A 24980-nucleotide genomic window follows, 5' to 3' on the forward strand; every position below is an offset into this window, starting at 1 on the left:
ACTTTTACATGAGTGTGAAGTGAAATATATCGAAGTTTATGACTTTGAGAATACTGATGTCGGGACGACATCTTATTTGGTTGGAGAGAGTGTGAACCCTGCATAGTTTGGGCCATAAAAATATTCTATTGTTTGTATATATTTATTTTGTATCCATGCTATGTCTGTTTCTTTTTACATGTACATACGTGTTCAATTCAAGTTACTTTATTGTATGTTCAGTATAAGTTTGCACTGAGGTTCAGCTGCATTTTATAAATACTGGTGACAGTTGAGAGAGTTACCGTTACCGTGACAACTGCGGCGCATCTTTAGACAACAAAGAGGACCGCTTGGGCAACCACTAACTCTTGTCTCTGTCTCTTTCATTTGCAATTTAAGAGAGTACTACAGCCATAAAAATATTCTATTGTTTGTATATATTTATTTTGTATCCATGCTATGTCTGTTTCTTTTTACATGTACATACGTGTTCAATTCAAGTTACTTTATTGTATGTTCAGTATAAGTTTGCACTGAGGTTCAGCTGCATTTTATAAATACTGGTGACAGTTGAGAGAGTTACCGTTACCGTGACAACTGCGGCGCATCTTTAGACAACAAAGAGGACCGCTTGGGCAACCACTAACTCTTGTCTCTGTCTCTTTCATTTGCAATTTAAGAGAGTACTACACTACCACCATGTTTGACAGTGGGAATGATGTTCTTAGAGTTGAAGGCTTCTCCTTTTTCACGCCAAATGAAGGCTACATCATTGTGGCAAACAATTACATTTTTGTTTCATCTGATCATAAAACAGAAGACCAGAAGTATTTGCAAAGGCCAAGTGGGCTTTTGTGCCTTACATGGAGAAGTGGTGTCCTCCTTGGTCTGCGTCCGTGGAACCCAGCGGTGTGCAGTGTCCGTTGGACTGTCTGCCTTGAGATGTTGCCACCAGCAGAGCCCAGATTCATCAGGATGGCCTTGGTGGTGATCCTTGGATTAGTTTTACCTCTCTCACTATCCTCCTGGACAGCACAGGTGTTACTTTTGGTTTACGACCACGTCCTCTGAGATGTCACAGTGCGGAACGTCTTGTATTTTTAAATAATACTTTGCACTGTAGCCACTGGAACTTCAAAACATTTAGATATGGTCTTATAGCCCTTTCATGACTTGTAAGCAGCCACGATGCGCAGCTGCAGGTCCTCAGTGAGCTTCTTTGTCTTAGCCATGACTGTCCACAAACCAACAGCAGAGAGCTTCTGTTTTTCACCTGCTGAGTTGATAAAAAACAGCTGTTCCCAATGAATCAGGGTAATTAGGGTGCTTTAGAACAGCTTGGACTATTTGGAATGGTATAGAACTTTGGATTTTCCCATAGACTCTGACAGATTGCAAAGGGTATGAATAATTTTGGGCATGCCACTTTTTGTTCAAATGTAAATAAAAGCTGGGAAATATTTTTTCCCACAATTATGCCTCTTGTACATCGTCTTATTATCTTTTGGGAGAAGCCTGTGCCATTTCCGATCAAAAAAAAACTTGCTGGTTCAATAAAAGTAACTTTAAGTCACTTTAAGTCAAATCAATATTAATTAATATTACACGAAGAGTGCCATTTTTTTCTTCTTCAAAAATCAGCGTGACTACAAATGTGATATTGATTTTATACAACAGTTCAATAAACAAGAAGTTAATGTTAAGAGACTTATGTTTAAGACAGCATATTTCCTGTTTTTGCTCAATTTCACCAACAAAAATCATTCCACACACAGCCACGGTACTGTTTTGCGTCTCTGAGCAACATGACAGCGTTACGTTCCCGAATGAATCAACCATTTAAATGATTCGTTCAATCGCAATGACTCACTTATTAACAGCGACTTGCTGACACCTACTGGCGGTTTTAATTTCAAATTCAAAGTATCTTTTCACTGCTATCACTGCTGTGAACTGACCACACAGAATATGAAGAATATCAAAAACTTTAGGAGTCAGCACAGTAGTCCTTAAGCACAATAACACACACAGCAAAATATTGTCTAATTATCGTCATCGATAAAACCCTAGAAAATATTGAGATATTATTTTTTGTCAATATTGCACACCCCTAAGTAGTAGTAGTATGAGTGTTGAAAACAGTCATGCTGCTTAATATTATTGTAGAAACTGTGATACATTTTTGGTTACTTTATCTAATAGAAAGTTAAAAAATGCATTTATTTATTATTAGTTTTTATTTGTAACATTATAAATGTCTTCACTGTCACTTGTAATCAATTCCATGCATCCATGCTAAATAGAAGTATTAATTTCTTTTAAAAAATTCTAATGACCCCAAAGCTTGAATGGCAGTGTATATATTTTCAATATGGAGATGTGTTCTTTTAGAACAGGCCAGTAGTGGTTAGACAACACAAGAACTGAATTCCTCTACTTGTCCATTAGGGTCAGAATGGATGTTTTTAGTGTGACATTTGACTTTTTGCCCTAACCCTTGATCTCCAGACTCAGATTTATTAGCAGGAAGGGCCTCAGTAAGAGTGTCAGTAGTCCCATTGTTTAAGCAGATGTGAGCTCCCTTTTTGTTTTCTGCTGTCATGTTTTGTCTGTTTGGATTCGGGTTAGAAGCTGTTATAAGAGCAATTTCAAATCATTCACTGGGCCCATGCATGTGTCTGTAGGGGCCTTTGACACTAATGATATTCAAGTGCAGTGAATACCATCATCATGAGGCCCTGGAGTCTCATCTGTGCATATTTTAGTGACAATTTATTATTTTGGTGACAAATAATGTCTAAAACATGCTTTTTAAAGTGAAAAATATAATTTTTATGATTTAAACTAAAGCACATTTATATATTATATCTAGTTTCTGGTTAGAAGCTGTTATAAGAGCAGTTTCAAATCATTCACTAGGCCCAAACATTTGTCTGTAGAGGCCTTTGACACTAATGATATTCGAGTGCAGTGAATAACATTATTATAAGGCCCTGGAGTCTCACGTGTGCATTTTTAGTGACTATTTATTATTTTGGTGACGAATAATGTTTAAAACATGCTATTTATAATGTGTAAAATATCATTTAAAACAAATAATTTAAACTAAAGCACATTCACATATATTTTATCTGGTTATATTTTCACAGTGAGTCTGGATAACTGACTGTGATCACTCTTTGATTTTAATACAAACATCAAATGAGGAAATATACTTGGATTAAATGGCTCTTATCATACAACTATTTATATCACCTTTACGACAACCTGCAATTTTGTTTTAGTATTCTATGAAAAATGCGTCAACATTTCTTTATAGACCTCTCAAACAAAAAGAAACATTTCTTCTGGAGTGGTTTGAGTAAATTGACAGCCTCATACTGCCACCTGCTGCTTCAAACCATTATATGGAAATGACTGAAGAAATAAGCTCTTTGTTGGTCTAAATTGAAGCACACACTGAGGCACAGCCACACATTTTTATATAAAAGATAAACATTGGCTCTTTTGGTTTTCACAAGTAAATTAATAACAATATTAGTGTCAAAAGGACATGATATTCTTTGTATACATCATGGATATAGTAATTGTTCAGTATAACAGTGTACTGTAATTAAAAATACAGTGCCATCTAAATAAATATACAGGCAGGGTAACAGACTATTAGACTCTGATGTGTTATTTTATGACATTTTATTTTTATCATTTGTGTCTTCTAAATTACCATTCTTGATGATTGTTGCTGCCCCCTGCTGATGATACTTGCTATTCTGATTGTTACATTCCTATGCAAGTCATAGCATTGCAGCTTGGGCCTACATTAAAATTCCAAAAAATATTTATATATAGAGAAAACTTATACTACAGACAATGAATATTATTATTGTCCCTTAACACAGTTAATATTTAACATCCGTTTCATTTCTACTTGGCTGAAGCTTCATAATAAAATCGAAACACCTTCTTTGTAGACATAACAACATTTGCGTCATTTGCCCTCAAGGTCATCAGTTTTAATTTGATTCAGATGTGACTTTCCTTTGCAGTAATATTTTATTACTGTTACTAAACACTCACAGATACATTTCAGAGGGCCATGACAAGATTTAAAGAGACAGTTCAGCTAAAAATGAATATCCTGTTATCATTTACGCAAGGGCTGTAAACATCAGGCAATAACTATGAAGTTGGGCGGATTTTGATTGGCTGTCTGGTTAGCTGGAAAGAAAATCGCTCTGTAAATGATTCCACAATACAGTTTCTCTGTGTTGTTATCATTACAGCTCATGTAATTTGAAAGATTATTTAGTGCTGAGCGGTTTGACCAAAAATCTGTATCACAGTTTTTCTTAGGATTTGATTGGTTTCATGGTTTAACATGTTTTTTCCCTTACTGTGTCTTGCATAACCTACATTTTAATCACAATCTAAACAAACATGTTACATGCAGCATGAGCAGTTTTTGAAAAAAAAACAAACAAACACAAAATGCTTTGTGAAATTATAATACATAAAACAGCAGGCAGTCAGAACGAGATGCAAATTCACTCTCTGACAGCAGGTGGTGCTTATTGAACAGCAGTAATACAGTGCTTTCTTTGTTGCTGCTGTAAACAAAACTGCGCTGCATTTTAAAAGACTACATTAATATGCATTGTACGGAGGTACGATGAAAACAGAATAGCATCTAAACTTTTTTCCTCTCAGAGATACATTCATATAAACCCTCACCCCCAATCTAGTATTTAAGATTGTCTTCTAATATTTCACACATCTTGGCGTTTTAGTGCCATGTTAAAAAATTGTGAAAAAAAAAAAAAAATCTGTAAGATTACGAGATTAAAGTAATTTTTCTCAAAATATTTAGTCTTTATTCTCAAAATATTCTTACTTTATTCTTGTAATTTTGAATTTATTCTTAAAATATTTAGACTTTATTCTTGTAAATTTGACTAGTTATTTTGACTTTTTATCTCGTATTGCTAATGACTTTTCTCGTAATTTTGACTTTATTCTCAAAATATTTTGACTTTATTCTCCCAATATTTTTACTTTATTCTCATAATTTTGACTTATTCTCAAAATATTTAGACTTTATTCTCATAATTTCAACTTTATTTTCATAATTTTTACTTTTCTCAAAATATTTTGACTTTATATTCTTGTAATTTTGACTTTATTCTGAAAATATTTCGACTTTATTCTAGTCATTTTGACTATTTTCATAATTTTGACTTTTCTCAAAATATTTCGACTTTATATTCTTGTAATTTTGACTTTATTCTGAAAATATTTAGACTTTATTCTAGTAATTTTGACTTTATTTTCATAATGTTGACTTTTCTCAAAATATTTTGACATTATATTCTTGTAATTTTGACTTTATTCTGAAAATATTTACTTTATTCTAGTAATTTTGACTTAATTTTCATAATTTTTACTTTTCTCAAAATATTTTGACTTTATATTCTTGTAATTTTGACTTTATTCTGAAAAATTTTGACTTTATACTAGTGGTGGGCCGTTATCGGCGTTAACGTGCTGCGTTAACGTGAGACTCTTATCGGGCGATAAAAAAAATATCGCCGTTAATCTATTCTCAAAGTTGGGTTGGGAGCTGGGTCTAAACTACGTAAGCTGTGATGACTTTCACCTTGATATTTTAGCGCGGATGACGTATACCTAGTCGAATTGCACTGTAGGGGGCGAGAACGAGTCTTCAACTTCTGTGAAATTACCACATCAAATGAGACGTGCAAACATGGATGCAGTTATGAAGCCGCTTCAGGGCAGGTGCGTGCGTTGCTAGACCCTTTTTACTGGGGCACGTGCCCCAGTGAAAATCTGCTGTGCCCCAGTAAAATCTCAAGTTTGAGTTATAATTTACTCTGATAATCCCGAAATAAATATTAATTGAAGACTATGCACGCAGATAGGCTATCCATTCCCGTGCGCATCTGTGTATTTAACGGCAACGCGCACGTCGTGCAGCCTTTTGCGCAGAAATACTTGGTTACACAAGTTTGTATAATTATGTAGGTAATTATGTTGTAAATGCAATTGTCAAGCAGTTTGTGATGCATTTTGGAAACAGGAGATGAGCGCCTGATCTAATGCGCCATCTGGCCCGTTCTCGAAGACTTACTTTTAGTCATTATTTGGGTAGCACACATATTCTGAATGCCTTCAGCAGAATTCAAATTAGCCATTTTAATCTAGATTAATTCCAAGATTTAATCTAGATTAATCTAGATTAAAAAAATGAATCTATGCCCACCCCTACTTTATACTCGTAATTTCGACATTATTCCCCAAATATTAAAATTTTATTTTCTGATTGCTACGACTTTACTCTCGTTATTTCGACTTTGTTCTCAAAATATTTTGACTTTGTTCTCAAAATATTTTGACTTTATTTTCGTAATTTTTACTACATTCTCAAAATATTTCAACTTTATTCTTGTAAATTTTACTATTTTTAAAATATTTTGACTTTATTCTCATAATTTTGACTATTCTCAAAATATTTCACCTTTATTCTTGTAATTTTTTTAAATCTCAAAATATTTTGACTTTATTCTTGTAAATTTGACTATTCTCAAAATATTTAGACTTTATTCTCATATTGCTACCACTTCGTTCTTATAATTGTGACTTTATTCTCAAAATATTTAGACTTTATTCTCATATTGCTACCTGTAACAGTGGGAGTCTGGAGACTGACGTGTGGATCCAAATGCTGGCTTTATTAGAGGATACGTGGTCATACAGGCAGGGTCAGAGACAGCAAACAACAGTAGCAGAGATAATCCAGAGAGTAGACCAGTAAACAAGCGTGAGTCAAAATCCAAATGGGCAGTCAGAGAAAAAGGAACACAAATGAAACAAACGAACAAAACAAGGCTAAACTAAGACTGAGACTGAAACTAGAAAACAAAACCAGGAATAAACTAGGAAACACTGAGACTAGGAAACAGGGAAACACGCTTGGTATGGTTAGCAGGTGAAACGCAATACTTTGTGGTGTGAGTGTGTGCAGAGCATGCTTTTATGCAGTCTGTGTGATGAGCTGCAGGTGTGTGTGTGAATGAGGTGTGAGCAGTGATGGGTGCAGTGGCTTGTGGGGGCTGAAGTCCATGAAGTGTAGTGCAAGAGTTTAGGTGTGTTCGAGCTCATGCTGCACTGCGCAGACCGATCGGCGAGATTAGCCGAAAGCAGTCGGGGAGGAGCTGAAAACGGAGCCGTCAAGTCGGACAAGTTGGAGATCTCGTTGCTCCCTCAAACATGGCAGAACACGTGGCGTTTTCCTACTTTATTGCAGATGAATTGGAAGCTATAGAAATACCTTTTTTGTTGGAAGAAATGCAGCACATGCAAGTGAAGCAGCAACTACAGATTTCAGCATCAATCAGTGTTGACCACATTACATTAAATGTCTGTGACATTTTAGTTATTCCATAAAAAATATTACTTAAATATGCAGCTGAATACTATAAGTGGTCTGTATGAAAAAAGTACAATAATAAACTTATGCACAAATCCAATATAAAGAATTTAAGGGAATAAAATGTACTGCAGTCAAAAGATCGTAAACTATTTACGAAATGGCATGCAAATTGATTTGTTATGCACGAAACACGCGTGATCATCGTCATGTGGTGAATGTGGCCAATCATGAGAAGCTGTGACGTCATCACAGCCTGGCGCAGTCCCTTCTGAAATGCTGCGCTGGCTGAGCAAGCCGGCTGTTCTCGAAACGCTCTCGCGTTACTTTGATGCCACACGTGAACGTCACGTGGCGTTGGCGCCGGTTCAAAAAATTTCTAACCGGCATGCACTACTTCAAGTCAGCCGCAGATCTGTCTGCGCAGCGCTGCATGAAGTCGAACGCACCTTTTGTGATCCTAGGGCGACGGAGGCTCAATTCGTGACAAACAGGAAGTAACCACCGAAGCAGCAGAGGGAGCAGCAACAGTCAGTGAGGGACAGGGCTCCCTCTGCTGGCCTGGTGTGACACTACCACTTTATTCTTATAATTGTAACTTTATTCTCAAAATATTTAGACTTTATTCTCTCAATTTTCGACTTTATTCTCAAAATATTTCAACTTTATTTTTGTAATTTCGACTTTAATCTCAAAATATTTCAACTTTATTCTCTTAATCTTAGGTTTTTTTTTTTTTTTTTTTTTTTACGTGGCACTAAAACGCTGTCGTACCTCTCTGGCTTCTGTTATCTGTTAGTTGGGTTATTTGCCCAATTAAATAATTAATTGTGTGTTGTTATTACTTCTTAAAGTTTTAAGTTGTGAATGGTACCAAAAACCGAATCATACTGTACCACTTTTTTCACAGTAGTTCGATACCTAATGGCTGGACCTATAGACTCACTGGAGAACGCTGATTGGTTGACTGAGAATTGTCACTTGCGTGTACTAAGAGGCGAATGACAACACAAGGGCAAAGAAGCGTATTCTTAGTGCACAAAAAAATAACAGTGTATTTTATAATTTAATATTTTCACACACATACACAGACAATGTCACACTTTCTTCTTTGTGCGAGAATAACGTTGTTCGCTACTTTCCGGCATTCAACACGCCTATCAAGTAAGTACTGCTGGGTGTTCAGGGTGTTCCGTCCCAAATCGTACAGTACTGTACTGTAATGAACCGTACCACTCAGTGGAAACAAGGCATTTATATCCTAGTTGTGAACAGGCCTTTTGTACATCTGCTGAACAATAAAAACATTGATAGCCTATCAGAATCCATGACTTTAAAGCACTCAAGGATTTAAAGGGTGGATGACATAACTATAGTGTGGAAGCAAATCATTAACACTCTTGGTGTAAACGGCTCTTTACTTTCATGCCATTCCAAACCCTTGTAACTCTCTTTTTGGCGTGGAACACAAAAGCAGTTACCAGGCAGAATGTCCAGGCTGCACATGCATCCCTGATCCCCATACACTTTCATTTACACATAAACAGTAGCATAGACATTCTGCTAAAAGACTCCCTTTGTGTTTCACACAAGAAATTCAATCAGAATGGTTTTGAATAACATAAACTGATTAAATGATAAAGAAATATTTTTTTGGCTGAACTATGCCTTTAAACAAATCTTCCCCACTGAGACAGCCATACTAATATCTTGATAAATAGCTGCCAGACCCCCTGGGACACAGATCCGGTGTTCATATTTCATGCTTGCGCTGTAATACTACCCAAAGATGGAGGAGCGTACAACTGCAAAGCAAAACACGTCTCAGAACTAAGGGTAGTGTGTCAGCCTCAGCGTCTTCCCCGGGCTAATTGTCAACTGATGAGCTTTGAGCAGCTTTAGGATTTAGAGTGTATTATGAGGAGGGAGGGAAGGAGGGAGAGAGGCAGCAAGAATACTGCCAGAGAACCGAGAACCAGGGTGGGGAGGATTGCATCGAAGAGAGAGAGAGAGAGAGAGAGAGAGAGACATACACACAACACACACACACAGAAATAATAGGGCATGTGAATTAGCCTAAGTGGATGCAGCATCACTGAGAGGAGCAGAGTGAAAGCGAGGGAGTGAATGACAGCGAGGGACCATAGGAATACGCATGTGTGATCAGCACAAACGGGAAGGGTGAGGAGCCGAGCAGAGGAGAGGAGAGGCGAGGAGAGGCACGGTTGCTTCACTGACTTCAGGCGATCTCAAGGCTGGAGCCGTCCATCCTGCCTCGTGGAGGGCTGCCTCTCTAACCGCACGCCGAGACACGCACAGAGAGAGATTCAGAGGACCTGTGGTCATGGCAGACATAGGTAAGTGATTCAGATCTCTTCTTTGTAAATCCTCTTTGAGCTTCTGCTGCAAGTTGTTAAGGTGTAACTTTGAACAGATACACCGTCTGCATCTAAAGGTCATACTTTCATTGGTTTCGCAGCAATCGAATAGTGATTAACCCTCCAGGTGAGCTGGACCCCATTGTTTAAGAGGTGTATCCTCAGCGTGTAGGTGTTTAAATAAGGGCATGCTGGGAGCCAGACACCCAGAGTTAATGAGAACCCCAGGGTATCCTCAACCCCGCCCAGCTCTCATACGCACTGCTGCTTTCCAGCCTGCCCTTTACAACTATAATGGAGAGGGCTTATATTGCAGGACATATCTATTATGTCTGTGAATGGAGCAAAGGGAGAGTAAGGAACAGATAGGTATGATAGCCCTCGTCTATGTCTATTTTCACTCTGCTTACCAGGGATTATCAGGGGTGATTACTTACAGAAGAGATACAGAATCGTCTCTCTCTCTTATTCTGGCCCTGTTTGCTTCCTGTGCCCGAGGAATGACTGCCATAGTGTGTGCAAAGGGGAGAACTGCAGATAGTCTATGACCTGTAATACTATGGTTAAAGGGAATTCATTTGCATCTGCCTTGGAAATCACATTGGAGTGTTTATCCACAGGCTGAACAACTCACAGACAATGCTCAAGCTGTTCATGTCTTTCTTTTTTTAGTCGCAAAGAAATTATATTTTTTTGAGGATTTTTCTTCATATTGTGGACTTCAATGGTTCCCAACGGGTTGAAGGTCCAAATTCGAGTTTTAATGCAGCTTCAAAGGGCTCTACAAGATCCCAGCCGAAGAATAAGGGTCTTATCTAGTTAAACAATCGATCATTTTCTTAAAAATGTATATACGTTTTAACCACAAATGCGCATCTTCACACGTAGTCATTTTGGAAAAGTCTTTAGTTCTTAGTTCTTTGTCTGTGTACTTAAAAGGTAGGGTAGGCCAAAAAACTCCATCTCCATTTCTCCTCCAACTTCAAAATCATCCGACATTGTTGTTTTACCTTATTTTGTGAAGGGCATTTGACTTTCTTTGCACATTCGCTTTGCAAACATTGGGTCGGTTCTTCCGCCTATGTCACATGTGTAACTGTGTAATGGTTAAAAAGTAACTTTTTATAAATATGTATTTTTCTTATGGCTGATTGTTTTGCTAGATAAGACCCTTTTTTTCTTGGCTGTGATCGGGTAGAGCCCTTCGAAGCTGTACTGAAACTGCAAATTAGTAGTTCAAACCACTGGGAACCATAGAAGTCCACTATAGAGTGTTTTCACGACGCGTCATCAATCGGCCATATTGGTGGCACTGAATGTAAACAATGCCACTGAACCGAACAGAACTCACAAAATTAGCTGATTATTGCTGCTGAAAGTGGTCAGTTATTGTCATGTTTTGGGCTGTACTAATCGTTCGGACAGGGAAAACCATTTGGAGTATTATAGACTGCCAAGATATATAACAAATCAAGGAGAAGACTGCAAAAAAACTGAGGTCTGAGGAACAAATGGCGTTTGTTGTTGGCCAAACTGAACCAGGATTTCCAGAGCAAGAATCTTGACAACATTTGTGTTTATTCTTATCATTTCCAGTCAGGTAGGTGAAATATTAGGCTAATATCTTAATTAATACTGCTTGTATGTATCTTTACCACATATTAACTTTAGTTTGTCAAAATATTATGCCCTTTCCTGCTTACTAAGTCCTTTCCTATATGATTTAGCAGCTTTCACACATTTTCCCCATGGTTTAGACAACATATTCAGTAGTACATTAACTGTGCAATCAATGCTGTTGTTTACATCTGAGTATCTCCAAAATGGCTAAGTAACTGGCCAAACTGTGACAAAATTGCAAACCGTCTATATGGAGTTAAATCCTGTGTTTTCCTCAAAAAAACTAATTTCTTTGCGACTGAAGAAAGACATGAACATCTTGGATGACATGGGGCTGGGTAAATTATCAGGAAATTTGTATTCTGGAAGTGAACTAATCCTTAAACTTTCCCTCTCTCTTGCAGTGACATTTCTTTTCTAATGACTTGTGCATCAGAGTGAAAACGGGACAATAATTCCTCCTCTCCAGCAGCCTGTCACTCATGAAATTGCAGCAATTAGCAAACAACCAACAACCGATCAATTCCCAGTGGACAAAATCAATTCCCACCCTATGTTTTTCTCATTTAAGAAGCTATTAACTCAGATATGTCAGAATAGGGATGAAAAACAATTGCAGTTCCATTTCACGTCGAGCAGTTGTTTTAAAAGTAAATGTTTAAATGTAATCTAAATGAAAAATACGGCAAATTACCATGCACATGCGTTACCATCCACTATTATCCAAAATTGCATAATATTATAATAGACATTCAATTTACTTCTTTATATTTTAGTCTGATAATGTGCGTGGGACATTTACAGAGTGCATGGATAAACTGAACTGTATCTGTAGTATGAATCATCATGAAAAATGTTAGTTTGAAATGTTGTGCAGCAGTGTTGGTGATGGGATGACGCTCATGATTGTGTTTCAGAATGTCTCAGCGAGGCCCTGAAAGGCATCAGTGTCAGCACAGAGCTAGTGGAAGAGGAGCTGAAGCCTCATCTGGATGTTCTTCTCAACCTCCTATTAGAGAAGAGTGAGTTTACACCAATTAACTACCCCTCGATCTAATTACATATCTGTCAACCCATCATTCCACAAACCTGTTTTTTCATTCATATCTATAGTTTGTTTATTGCAACATTCAATTCCAGTGGCATGACCCTTATGAGAGCCAGTAAAAAGCTGTGATCGTATGTGAAAGTGACGTCTGTTGTTGCCAGAAGCCCTACTGAGTGAGGGCACCATATAGCGTCGCACTCATTACACACTCATCCTGCTGTGAGCTGCTATTTGCCTCTGCCTTCTTGAAGTACTATGTGTGTGTGTGTTAGTGTGTGGGAAGACAATCCAATGTAGGGGGCAGCAGAGGGTCAGCTTATCTTCCCGCTAGCAGATTTGGGGCACAAGTAGGAGACAAGTAATCCGCATTTACATTTGAGAGAGAGGGAGAGACGGAGAGAGAGGGAAGGCGAAGGAGAGAACGGGTAAATCTCATTAATCTTTCTCTCCTTTTCTTCATTTCACTCCCCATCTTCTGCTCATTCTCGCAAATTAGTTTGCACCAGCTGTCCTTCTTGGCACATTCCTTGTGCTTTCAGATCGCAAATGCATCTAAAAATGGAAAAGCAGCCCCCGCAAAAGAACACAAAGTAGATGTTACCATGGCAGCTACGCTTCCTCTGACAGTTTGACCTGCCACCGTGGCCCTTGTGGTTATTTTTCTTGAGGAGAACATGATTTAATGACATATTTCCTCCTGCTAGTACCTCTGTCTCCGAAGCAGATCCTCGTCTACCGCTTTGAATTTGAACGGATTACTCTGAGGCCTCGGTGTCAAAGCATCTCTGAAGTGCACGGTACAAAACCTGAGGGAGGAGATAAAAGAAAAAAGTGAAGAAACAGGATGAGCTATCAGGAAGAAAGCGCAGTCTGAAATTGATTTGACATCAGTGAATAATAGGAACACTTTGTTGTTTTATTCATTGGTGATATTCAGTCTACAAAAACAAAGCTTATAAACTGTTTTACCCAAATAAGCACATATATTTATTTCAATTATATCAGTAAATGAAATTACAAACATGCAAAGAAAATAATCACTTCTATTTCTATCACCAGAGAAAGGAACAGCAGAGAAAATAGTGTCCAGTGGTGTTCTGCCCATCCTTGCTCAAGTCCTGAGGAAGAAGAGTCCCCTCACCTCTCAGGTCACCTTATTGGTGGCAGAGATGGCCAGAGAAGGTAAATGAGATTTATAATACAGTCTGTTGCTTATGGGCATTTCTTCAGCTTTGGCCACTTTTGTGTCTCAGGGGGAAAATTCTTTTCAAAGGTCTTTTATTTATAGATTTTATTGCTTTACCTTTGTCCCAGACACAATTTTACACTGACAAGCTATCTTTTAAATCTGAATCATTACATCTAAACAAATAATGAAATAAACCTAGCCAAAGTGAAACAAAAAGACCATTTAAATATGTATTGTGTGAAATGATTTATATCAATGAGGGATAGATTTTTGCCCATCATATGTGGGTGTTATTTACACCACAATTAACAATTTTGACCATAATGAAGATTTTTGTAAAGTCAGTGAAGATTTTGAGATGAAATACAGTCAAACCAAGGGTTTTTTTTACTAGTGGGTGCAGGACAGTATAGTTCATTTATGTAATTGAGGACAGCAAAATAAAGTAAACTGACATTTTATACCCAAAAATTCTTCATACAATGGACTACCAGTATAATTGATAAATATTTGGTGATTTTCTGTAATTGCTAATGTGACCTTTTTACAACACAGACTAACAAAATTATATATTGTGCAATTTCCTGTGGAAATAAATTCAGCTTTAGCAGTTAGTCTTTTCAAGACAACTGTCAGTTTATTAAAAAAAAAAGTTAAAATGTCATTTCCAACATAGAGTTCAATACACTCCTATTAATAAAGGTTCTTTATTAGCATTGATGGTTCCATGAAGAACCATTGAACCTTTCAAATGCAGAAAAGGTTCTTTATAGTAAAAAAAGGTGAATGGTTCTTTAAAGAACTGTTTACTAAAAGGTTCTTTAGGAAATCAAAAATTGTTCTTCTATGGCATCACTGCAAAAACACCCCTTTGGAGCCTTTATTTTATATTATACTACAGGGCCATTGAATGCTTGAATCTGATTGGCTGATGAACGTTCTAATGGTGTGCATTATTTTCAGGGAAACACACAGCGAACGTAGTTCCAGGCAGCTCTTGACCGCATTACGTCTATATCACTTCGCCACACGATTTTAGTTATTTCAAAGGTCCTTACAGCCCAAAACAACTTAAAAACTACATGACATGTCTTACAAGCGAGGTAACAGCAGTGTGATCTTGAAGAAAATGAACTTACAGTTTCACTATTAGTCGAGACGATGCTGCCAATCACTTTTGAGAGATGCCCAGACTGAGAGAGGAAATTCAGGATCTTAATCTCTCTCTCCCTCTCTCTTCACACCTCCCTCTACACACACTGTCTGCCAGTCTGTCTAAACTTCATTATTAACTGCATTTTTTGCTATCAACCGCTCAAGTGTTGTTACTAGGTCTAAAATGACGTTTTGGAATTAGCAATGAAGGGTTGGATGAGCTGCGTAAAAAAATTAATCCTACTTACAATAGAGTTTTAAGGACAAAAAAACGGAAGAATGTCTTGAAATATATCATCTGATCGATGTTTTGAGGTGTGGTAACCATAGTATAAGCAGAATAATTGACTTCGGTGCGTTGAATTCGTGTCGTGGCTGCATTACCACCTCGGGTGTGCATTATTTTCTAAGAATTCAATGGCCCATCGTCAATTATTCCTTACAGAGTGTATACCATTTGAGACACAATATACCATTTAAGATTTTCAGGGAAAACATTCAGATGGCCAAAAGTTCCTGTAGTTGATGAAACATATTTGTGTAGAAAAAGTTTGAACAAAGGTTGGACAAAGGTTCTTCAGATTGTTCTTCCCTAAGAAAAACATGGTTCTTCTAAGAACTGTTCTCTGAAAGGTTCTTTGAGAATCCCAAAATGGTTCTTCAGTGGCATCGCTGCAAAAAAACCTTTTTGCAACCATTATTTGGTCCCACTTTACATTAGGTGGCCTTAACTACTATGTACTATGTACATTTAAATTAATCATTTGGTACAATGTACTTATTGTGTACATACATGTTTTTACATTGTACTTAGATTTTTTTAAAACCTATATGGCATTACATTTGTAATTAATTTCTGTAATTACCACCGTTGACCCATCCCTTACACCCTAACACACCCTTAAACCTACCCATACCGCCAAACCTGTCCCTAACCTTACCCATATCCCACCTTAAAAGAAGCAATGAAGTGTTTTGCAATGCAATATGGCCACATTAAGTACATTGTAATTATTTTATGTAAGTACATAATAGTTAAGGCCACCTAATATAAAGTGACCCATTATTTTTCTTTGTTTGTTTGTGTACTAGCTGCTGTGAGGGAGCACTGTATTGAAGCAGGTCTGGTAACCGCATTAGTGCCTTTACTGAACAGCCCAGATCAAGATCAACTCCTGCACACGGGCCGAGCAATTGGACGTATCTGCTTTGAAAACGGTGAGTGCATTGGAGCAGGATAGTGGCAGTCTATCTGATCATGTTTTTCACCAACAGTGTTGATGTCTATCCAGTTGGCCGCACAATTCCACTCAGCTTCTTTGCTAGTTCTAACACAGTTTTCTTTCTTACCACAGAGTTTAATTTAAATAGTAAATGTCAGGATTATGATTCTGTTCATGCTTCAACTTCTTGAACCTGCAGTTCTCCTGCTATTATGGTTTGTTGTTCTGCATTTGGTATAAAGGCGTCTTGCTTGAAGGGATTCTTGTGTTTATAAGTGGATTGTCTTCTCTTCTGTTGCCATCTCCTGGCCTAGTTTTCTCTGTCTTTGTCTATTCTACTAAAAAGCACCAGCACTTCTTTCCAGGTTTATGCTGAAATTCACATTCAAAAGAGACATTGGTAGTTGTTCCTCAGGTTGGTTGTGCTGGCTATAATCAGTCTTATAAGTAAAACATCCTACCTTACAATAAGCTCTAAACGTAAAGGTATAATATAAATATTCCGCTCTTGTTTTGTTGAGGTTAGGCTTTTGACAGCCTATTCATGTTGAGCATTCATTACACACAAAGTAATTACTATTCACTCCCGGTGCTCTTTTCTCCATTATATTCTCACATCTTCTATAGCTCTCAATGCCCATTCCTCTCTTGGCTGTCTGTGCTTATGTGCCCACTCACCCTGTCTCTTTCTTTCTCTCTCTCTCTCAGCTGTTCAGCAGACGCAGCTGGTGGAGAATGGTGTAATCCCCAGGCTAGTGGCCATAATGCAGCAGTATCCTGAAAATGACCCGCTGGTAAACGTCTGTCTGCTGGCACTCTGCAACCTTGCTGATGTGGGTAAGACAAAAATAGAGAGCAGGGAAGCTTTAACATCATATATAATAAAAACACTAGCTGACTGGACATTGTCACACTGAGTTGCAATACACCAGTTTTAAAATTCTAGTTGAAACCTACCTACATATTTATTTATTTATTTTTTACAATAATGGATAGTTCACCAGAAATTAAAATTCTGTCATTAATTACTCACCCTCATGTCATTCCAAACCTGTTAATATCCCTCAAAACATAAATTAAGATATTTTTGATTAAATCTGAGATCTTTCTGACCCTGTATAGACATTAACACAACTGACACTTTGAAGGCCCAGAAAGGTAGTAAGGACATTGTTAAAATACTCCATGTCACATCAGTGGTTCAACCTAAATGTTATCAAGTGCATCGAAGGCTGACACGGAAGAGAATAACCTGTTGGATAAAGTCATTATTTTTGTTTTCTTTGCACACAAAAAATATTTTATAGCTTCATAATATTACGGTTAAACCACTGATGTCACATAGACTATTTTATGAATGTCCTCACTACCTTTCTGGGCCTTGAACGTGTCCGTTGCATTGCTGAAGGGTCAGAAAGCTCTCGGATTTCATCAAAAAATATCTTAATTAGTGTTCCGAAGATGAACGAAGGTCTTACGGGTTTGGAATGTTTTGAGTAATTACAGAATTTTCATTTCTGGGTGAACTATCCCTTTAAATGAGTGTTAGATTATGACAAATGTAATTTAAATATAAAAACAGGGAAAACTAGCATGCATAATTACACAATACACAACACTGGTCAATATGTCTAAACCGACACATTGTATATACAGATGCTGCACGAGAGGCTCTGGTGGAAGTTGGTGTGGCGGAGGTCTTGACCTATCAGCTAAAGCGGGCACCGGACGCAGAGCGCCGGCATCTCATACTAGAGGTTCTTGGGTCACTGGGAGAGAGTGGTGAGCATATTTCACAATTCAAACCAGATCTATGTGTGAGCCTGAATCATGCAACATTATTCATATAGCGTACTTTGGTTAAAATTTTGCCTGTTACTACTCTGTGTGATGACGTCTAGAAGTGAACTAAAAATGTTCTTGTACGTGTCCTTGCAAATCCCTGTGTGACTGCACGCTCATGTCTCTTAGATGCTTTGAAACTGCAGTTTGTGGAAACAGGCGTGCCCGAGGCTCTCTCTGAAATGATTCGAACTCTTCAGGGTGGCTCTGACACACATGACCTCTGCAGCATTAAAGTGGCGTCAAACCTCATAGTGACTCTACTCCTGGGAGGTATGTCTCTCTCTATTACTTCACCATTAACATCATATTACAACAGATTTTTAAAAAATCTATTTAGGCTATTTTACGAATCCATAAGACTATCAACTTTAGACAATAACGCTGATTCAGAACGCTATTCTGTTTTAGTTTATTTTGTTTGTTTTTAGGAATTTAGTCCTTTTCTAGCATCATCTGCCTTTCGTTACAGATGAATCGATGCAGAAGTGTTTTGGGGAAGGGACGGGGATGGTGTATCAGGATGTTCTGTCCTGGCTGCAGTCATCAAATACTGAGCTGCAGTTGTCAGGAGCCCTGGCCATTGCTAACTTTGCCAGAAATGGTGAGGAGATGAATAAGGAGTTGTAGTGGAGTCTACATTTTAATGCTGATTTTATGATTTTAACTTTAGTGCAGTTTAAAATTACTGACAATAATTTTCTCTCTTTTTTTTTTTTAGACAGCAACTGTGTGAAGATGATGGAATTAGGAGTTGTTCCTCGTATTCTGGACCTGTTGGAACAGCATGTAGCAGAGGGAGATGTATCTGTGCAGCACGCTGGCCTCAGTGCACTTAGAAATCTCGCCATTCCAGGTTCTACTTTTCTTTACAGTATATGCTTTTGTTTAAAAGTTTGGGGTCAGTGAGATTTTTTAATTTAGTTTTTTATTGTTTTATGCCCACCAAAGCTGCATTTATTTGACCAAAAGTACAGTAAAAACAGTAATATTGTGAAATTTTTATAAATATAATGAATTTACAGCAGTCACACAATTTTTCAGAAATCTTTCTGACCAAGTTTACTTCACCATTTTACAAATAAATACTAATCTAATCATGACAAACTATATATTGTTGGAAAGGTCCAAGGCTTCTAAATAGATATTTGACATTTTTTGTGTTACAAATTATGTAAGAAAAAGACAAGATGAGAATTTGAGGTTAAATGTATATAAATTGTGTGTGTGTTTTTTTAAATAACCAATTGTTTCACTAGATAAGACCCTTGTTCCTCGACTGGGATCATGTAGTGCCCTTTTAAGCACTGAAACTGCATTTTTAACCTTCAAACTGTTGAGCACCATTGAAGTCCACTATATGGAGAAAAAACCTCTAACAGTTTCCTAAAAAAACTTCATTTCTTTGCGACTAAAGAAAGAAAGACTTGAACATCTTGGATGACATGGGGGTGAGAGGGTGAATTTATCAGGGAATTTTTATTTTGGAAGTGGAAAAATCCTTTAATATTTTTTTTTTTGTGTGTAAAAACTGTGATACATTTTATTATAAGGATTCAATAATAAATATAATTGAACAGATTAGTCTTTTTAGCAAGTTGTTTTTTTTATGCTTGGCTGTGGTTACATCTGTCATCTCGCTCTCTCTGTTTTTCTAATTTAGCTTCTAATAAGGTGCGTATGTTGGAGGATGGGGTCACAGAGAGGATCAGGACCCTTCTGCGCTCTGACATGCCCCCTGTCCAGTTCAAACTGCTGGGGACATTGCGCATGATGGTGGACGGCCAAGGTACTGATTTAAGAAAACTCCATTTATGTGAAATGTTTGCATAAATGTATGAAATGAACTAGCAATGTCGCTTTGGAGAAATGTGACTCTTAAATGCCTACAATGTATAGACTGAATAAGTGTGGTAGTAAAAAAAGTACATTAATGTGGCTGTTGAAGAGGAGGAGATGACAAACAACATGTTGTAATTTTTATACAAAAGCTTTGCTAAACTATACAATTACCTGCCAGATGACTATGATGGCTGATGAAGTAACATTTCTTCTTACACTGTTAAACTGTTGTTCAAATGTAGGGTACGTAGAGGCTGTAATTTCCAGCCCTTCAGTGAAGTGTGTTATTTTAGACACCCTTGTATGCAGACAAAAGGCCCGCAAGGGCTTTGACACACTAAATTACTGTCTGTACTCCAGTGATTATTTCCCTTAACAAAGGTGATCTGAGTAACTAAATGCAGAAGTAAACAAACCTTAAAGTGCTGCCACATTATCTCCAGTGTTGTTTTCGTCAACGATGACGATGACGAAATCATTTCGTTGACGCCACTTTTTTTCATGACGATAACGAGACGATGACGAGATAAAAATAGCTTGTTGATGACTAAAACATGACGAGACGTGTGTGAGTTTTCGTTGACGAGACGAGAATAGACGAAAATGTTAGTGGGTGGTCCGTCACACGTTTAAAATGCATGACATTTCTGCTTATTGTGCATGCCAATCAAAACCTAAAACGTATTTGCCGCTATGGCAAGCCGTTTTAGCATTAAATACTCTTTGCCATACTAGTATGGCAAGCCGTTTTAGCATTCCATCCTTGTTTGTCTTTCTTCCTTCATTATTGTAATTATTGGTGAAAATAGTCGATCTGGAAGCTCACATTGTGTTGAATTATAGATCTGCTATTTTCAGAACTTACAAGTGACACTACCCAACAGCAAAATACTTACTGACCTACATTAATCTGTTAAAAGACTACTTTTTTCCCTTTTTTGACTAAAAGACTAGAACCTTTTAGACTAAAACCTTTTTGACTTTTCGTCGACTAAAACTAGACTAAAACCTTTTTGACTTTTCGTCGACTAAAATTGGACTAAAACTATCACATATAGAAGTGACTAAAATTTGACTAAAACTAATAAGCATTTTAGTCCAAAAGACTAAGACTAAGACTAAATCTAAGATGGTTGTCAAAAACAACACTGATTATCTCTTTTTTATTTCTGTATTAACAGTTATTTTTATTAGCTTATTTTCTCTCTTCATCTACCGTGCACTCCCCCCTCTCATAGAGGAAGCAGCTTCAGTTTTAGGAAAGGATGAGATTCTGTTAGCACGGGTCATGGAGTGGTGCGAGGCTAAAGATCACGCTGGTGTCAGAGGCGAGGCCAACCGTCTTTTAGCAGCTCTTATAAGACACAGCCGAAACCCTGTGAGTTCTAGACACAAAGTATGTTTAACTATAGTCATTGCTCCTGTGTATCTGAAATATCCCCCTCTGTTGTCTTTAAAGGAAGTCATCCAGACAGTCATTAAAGCAGATGGAGTCCAACATCTCATCTCAATGGCAACCAGTGAGCATGTCATCATGCAGAATGAGGCTTTAGTCGCTTTGGCTATTGCCTCTGCAATAGACATTGGTAAGAGTACATTAAGACCATCTTCAGCCTTTAAAGATGCAGATATATAAATTGTAATAAACAATTAAAGGGTTAGTTCACCCAAATATGAAAATGCGGATGCATGTGGCTACTGATGCAGGAGCTGGCCTTGAATGTGTCCTGGTACGTTGCTGTCTATGAAAGTCAGAAAGCTCTCAGATTTTATCAAAAATATCTTGATTTGTGTTCCAAAGATGAATAAAGGTCTTGTAGGTTTGGAACAACATAAGGGTGAGCAATTAATGACAGAATTTCATTTTTGGGCGAACAATCCCTTTAAATATTTATTTTGGATGTTTGCTTTCCACTAGTCTGAAATTAGCCTATAGCCTATGTCAAAATTATTTTGCCTGTAGTGCTTTGCTTTAAAAAAAAATACTTCAACCAATTCCAATATATTGGCCACCATACAGAATTGGTGCAAAGTGAGGAGTTGGAAACATCTTAAAAAATATATTTTTCCACAAATTTTGTATGTATGCAAATTGTATAATATCCAAGGTACACATTTCTAGTAACTGTACACTTAATTCTCATATTGTATTTTCAGAATGTTTTGGAATATTTGTCCTCTCCCCAAAATTGCATTTACCAAAACACAGTAATATATAATTTAATAAGAAGGGTTATATTGACCTATTAAGATTTTGCTTACATCTTCCTTGTGAATGTATATTTTTTTCTATTTTATTAAAGGTTTTCTGAGGTAAATCAATAACAATTACAATTTTATCTTTATTAAGTGTAATTTATGAGATTTGTTGTATTTTTAATAAAAAAAAATGTAAGTGAAAGGCAAAAGGTTGATCCCTTGATACTGATTTCAAAGTTAAGGATTCATTCATTTGAATGTACATGGAACTAAATGTTACCATTTCATCTTAGTTGATAATTCAGTATACTTTATTTTTGACAAAACATCCAATGTTTTTGTCATAACTACACATTTTCAGTAGTGACAATAATGTTTTGGTAGCGACCACATCACATTATAGAATTTTAACTCGCATTCTAAAACACTACTAAAACATACTAAAACTGTACTAAATTTTAGTTTATTTCCCCCAAATGTGTTCCTTTTTGTCACTACTGAAACAATGGTTATGACTGTTAAGGGGGGTGACAATTTTAGATACTTTTGGGCGCAGCTCATTGATGCTAATCAGCACATGGTTAGCTAGCACAGTTCTGAACAGTTCTACGCACATAAAAAATAAATTTTATGGAATAACACGCAAAAAATCAATCATGTCACTACTAAGACTTGACCAAATGTTTTGGTAGTGACAATTTTAGACACTTTTGAACACATTTACCTCAAAATGATGGGGCCTATCTACTCACCATGTAGCTATTAGAGAGAGTGACACATAAATATTTCCTGATCACAAATGTAGGGGTGTAGTTGAAATTAGTCTCAGCCAGTGAACTAAAACATACACTGTTTCGGTAGTGACATGAAAATGTGGGACATTTTTTTACATAAAGTTTCATAATTTACAAAGAAAATATAAAGTTTTTTTTTGAACTTCACTTTGGTACAAAAACAAAAAGATTATATTTTTAAAAAACAACAATGCAATAAAAGTCAAAAATAATTTAAGTTAAAATTTAGGGGTTAGGGTTTGGGACAGCCACCTCCCAACTGAAAGTACCAAATAAATTATGAATTTATATATATTAAGTTTACTGATATTTAAAATATGATTGTGGGTTTCAACAGATAATAGAAAACTTAGTAAACATCTAAGATTTGAATACTTAAATGCTTTTTAAATGTGTTTTTTGGTTGTGGGACAGCAGTTTGCACCAATTCTGTAAAATGGCCCTTAAATATGTCCCACTTTCTATTCTGTGCAGAGGCAGTCCAAGAACCATTTCGGGATGCAGATCTCCTTCCTACCTTGCAGAAGATGCTAGATGACCCCATTGTGGCCGTGGAGGTCAAATTCAGCGCTTTAGGCCTCATCTGCAGCCTTGCCAACTCTAGTCAGTACTGCAAAATGAGACATTGTAGAACTAACTCATCAAACTCTCTGTGAAGATTGAAATTACACGATTTCTGTCAATATAGCAAGTTTTGAACTAAACTATATATTACTCTTTACCCTCTTCTTTTTCTCCTACAGGCATGTTACGGGAGCAGATAACATCTCTAAACCTGAGGGACACTCTGTCCAAACTGTCCGCTCACACCAGCACAAAGCTGGCTAAGCAGGCCGACACAGTGATGGCTGTTCTTTCTGAGACTGCATAGTCATCTTCCAGACACACTTACAGATATCCTTGTTGGGATATTTTCTGACATTTCATCCCCATAAGGATAGTGAAACACACACACACACACACACACACACACACACACACACACACACACACACACACACACACGCACACAGTTACTCCATCTAGCTTGGCATGTAGTCAGACCAAAGCAATATAAATTTACCCCACTCACTTTGGAGACATGTGGTGCAATTTCATCATCGAAAGTAGGAGGAAGTCAGTTTGTCCATAATAGATGTCTTTTGTTGTCAGCTGTCCCAGGAACAGGAACATTTGGGAGACAGGGTATCCATCAGGCATCAGTACTGAACTTGCTGCCCTGCTGAAACAAGTGTTCAAGTGTTCAGTGGAAAATAATTAGTAAATATCTGCATACAAACATGCAAATACAGTATACTCTCCATGGATTTCAATTATAAGAGCACTAGATCTAGCAAAGCCGCTTTGTCTATCTATGAGCTTGCTATCTATCCATGGAAATTAATTAACAACAAACATTTAATTTTTATGTTGCATACACTGTACTGCACTGCTCTTAATATGAGTAGTGTTGTATTTGTCTTGTGGTTTCTTTTATCAGAGTACATTAACACTGCTGAAGTGATATTTCATCTTAAAGTTATATAATGTTGAATGTAAAAAATATATACAATATATATTGTTAGAAAAGAGTATGTCTTGGGTTGTAACGTCTATTTTCATATCATAGCTGGCCTTACTACTTTAGTTTTCTGATGTAGGGCTTTTAATGCAGATTCTTTGATCATGTTGATCATTTATTTCTAGCTAGCCGTGAGCACAAAACTGAATCTCCATATCATGTAAGCAATAGCCAGAAACATATCAAGAACAGTTCTTGAGCTTCCTAAGTCTAAATAAAAAAAGCAATCATCATTGATAACTCTAGCAGTGTTGTGTAAATGCCGTTGTTGTGTTTGCATCTTTGTATCCATGTCTTAAAAATTGTTTGCTCAATTTCTGTCAAGGTCAGACGCCAGACGATCGACAAAACTGAGCAATTTTAGTGACTACTGTGTCAGCGGAAGTAGTGTTTTGAACCATGTCTGTGAGTGTGTGGCCTGTATATTTCCAGAGACAAATGGCCTGAGGGCAACGACAGACTTTTCAGATTTAACAAGCTGAATGTGTGAGGTGGCTCAGCCGTGCCCAATTAGAAGGCTTCATGCAGCACCGAAGTTCACCAGGCTCTTCACAGCTTGACAAAATAGCACAATCTCTATCCGTCCTTCATAGCTGCGCTAATGGGTGTTGATTACATTTTTAAATAAATAGACTATTTTTGTGTGTAAAGTGTACGGTTTACCAGAACAGCTTGTTTCTGGCAATAAAGTGAAAATAAAGCA

The 24980-nt window shown here is 37.1% G+C and overlaps 1 protein-coding gene across 1 annotated transcript; it reads left to right on the forward strand.

The window, feature by feature from the left end:
* The first annotated feature begins 9423 nt into the window (after positions 1–9423).
* On the forward strand, positions 9424–24980 carry LOC141325398 (rap1 GTPase-GDP dissociation stimulator 1). Its single transcript, XM_073834059.1, has 14 exons — positions 9424–9783; positions 12342–12446; positions 13532–13654; positions 15909–16034; positions 16748–16876; positions 17696–17821; positions 18011–18154; positions 18354–18485; positions 18603–18737; positions 19545–19670; positions 20962–21101; positions 21183–21309; positions 23191–23319; positions 23460–24980. Exons 1-14 carry the CDS (start codon positions 9771–9773, stop codon positions 23585–23587), a joined length of 1683 nt encoding a protein of 560 aa, XP_073690160.1. The 5' UTR covers positions 9424–9770; the 3' UTR covers positions 23588–24980.

Source organism: Garra rufa, chromosome 2 (assembly GCF_049309525.1).
Source record: "Garra rufa chromosome 2, GarRuf1.0, whole genome shotgun sequence".
NCBI lineage: Eukaryota > Metazoa > Chordata > Actinopteri > Cypriniformes > Cyprinidae > Garra > Garra rufa.

Excerpts from the sequence above, each read along its gene's own strand:
- LOC141325398 (XM_073834059.1), top strand. Across the intron at positions 16,877-17,695 it reads CTGCAACCTTGCTGATGTGG|ATGCTGCACGAGAGGCTCTG; the intron begins GTAAGACAAAAA and ends TTGTATATACAG. Across the intron at positions 17,822-18,010 it reads TGGGTCACTGGGAGAGAGTG|ATGCTTTGAAACTGCAGTTT; the intron begins GTGAGCATATTT and ends CATGTCTCTTAG.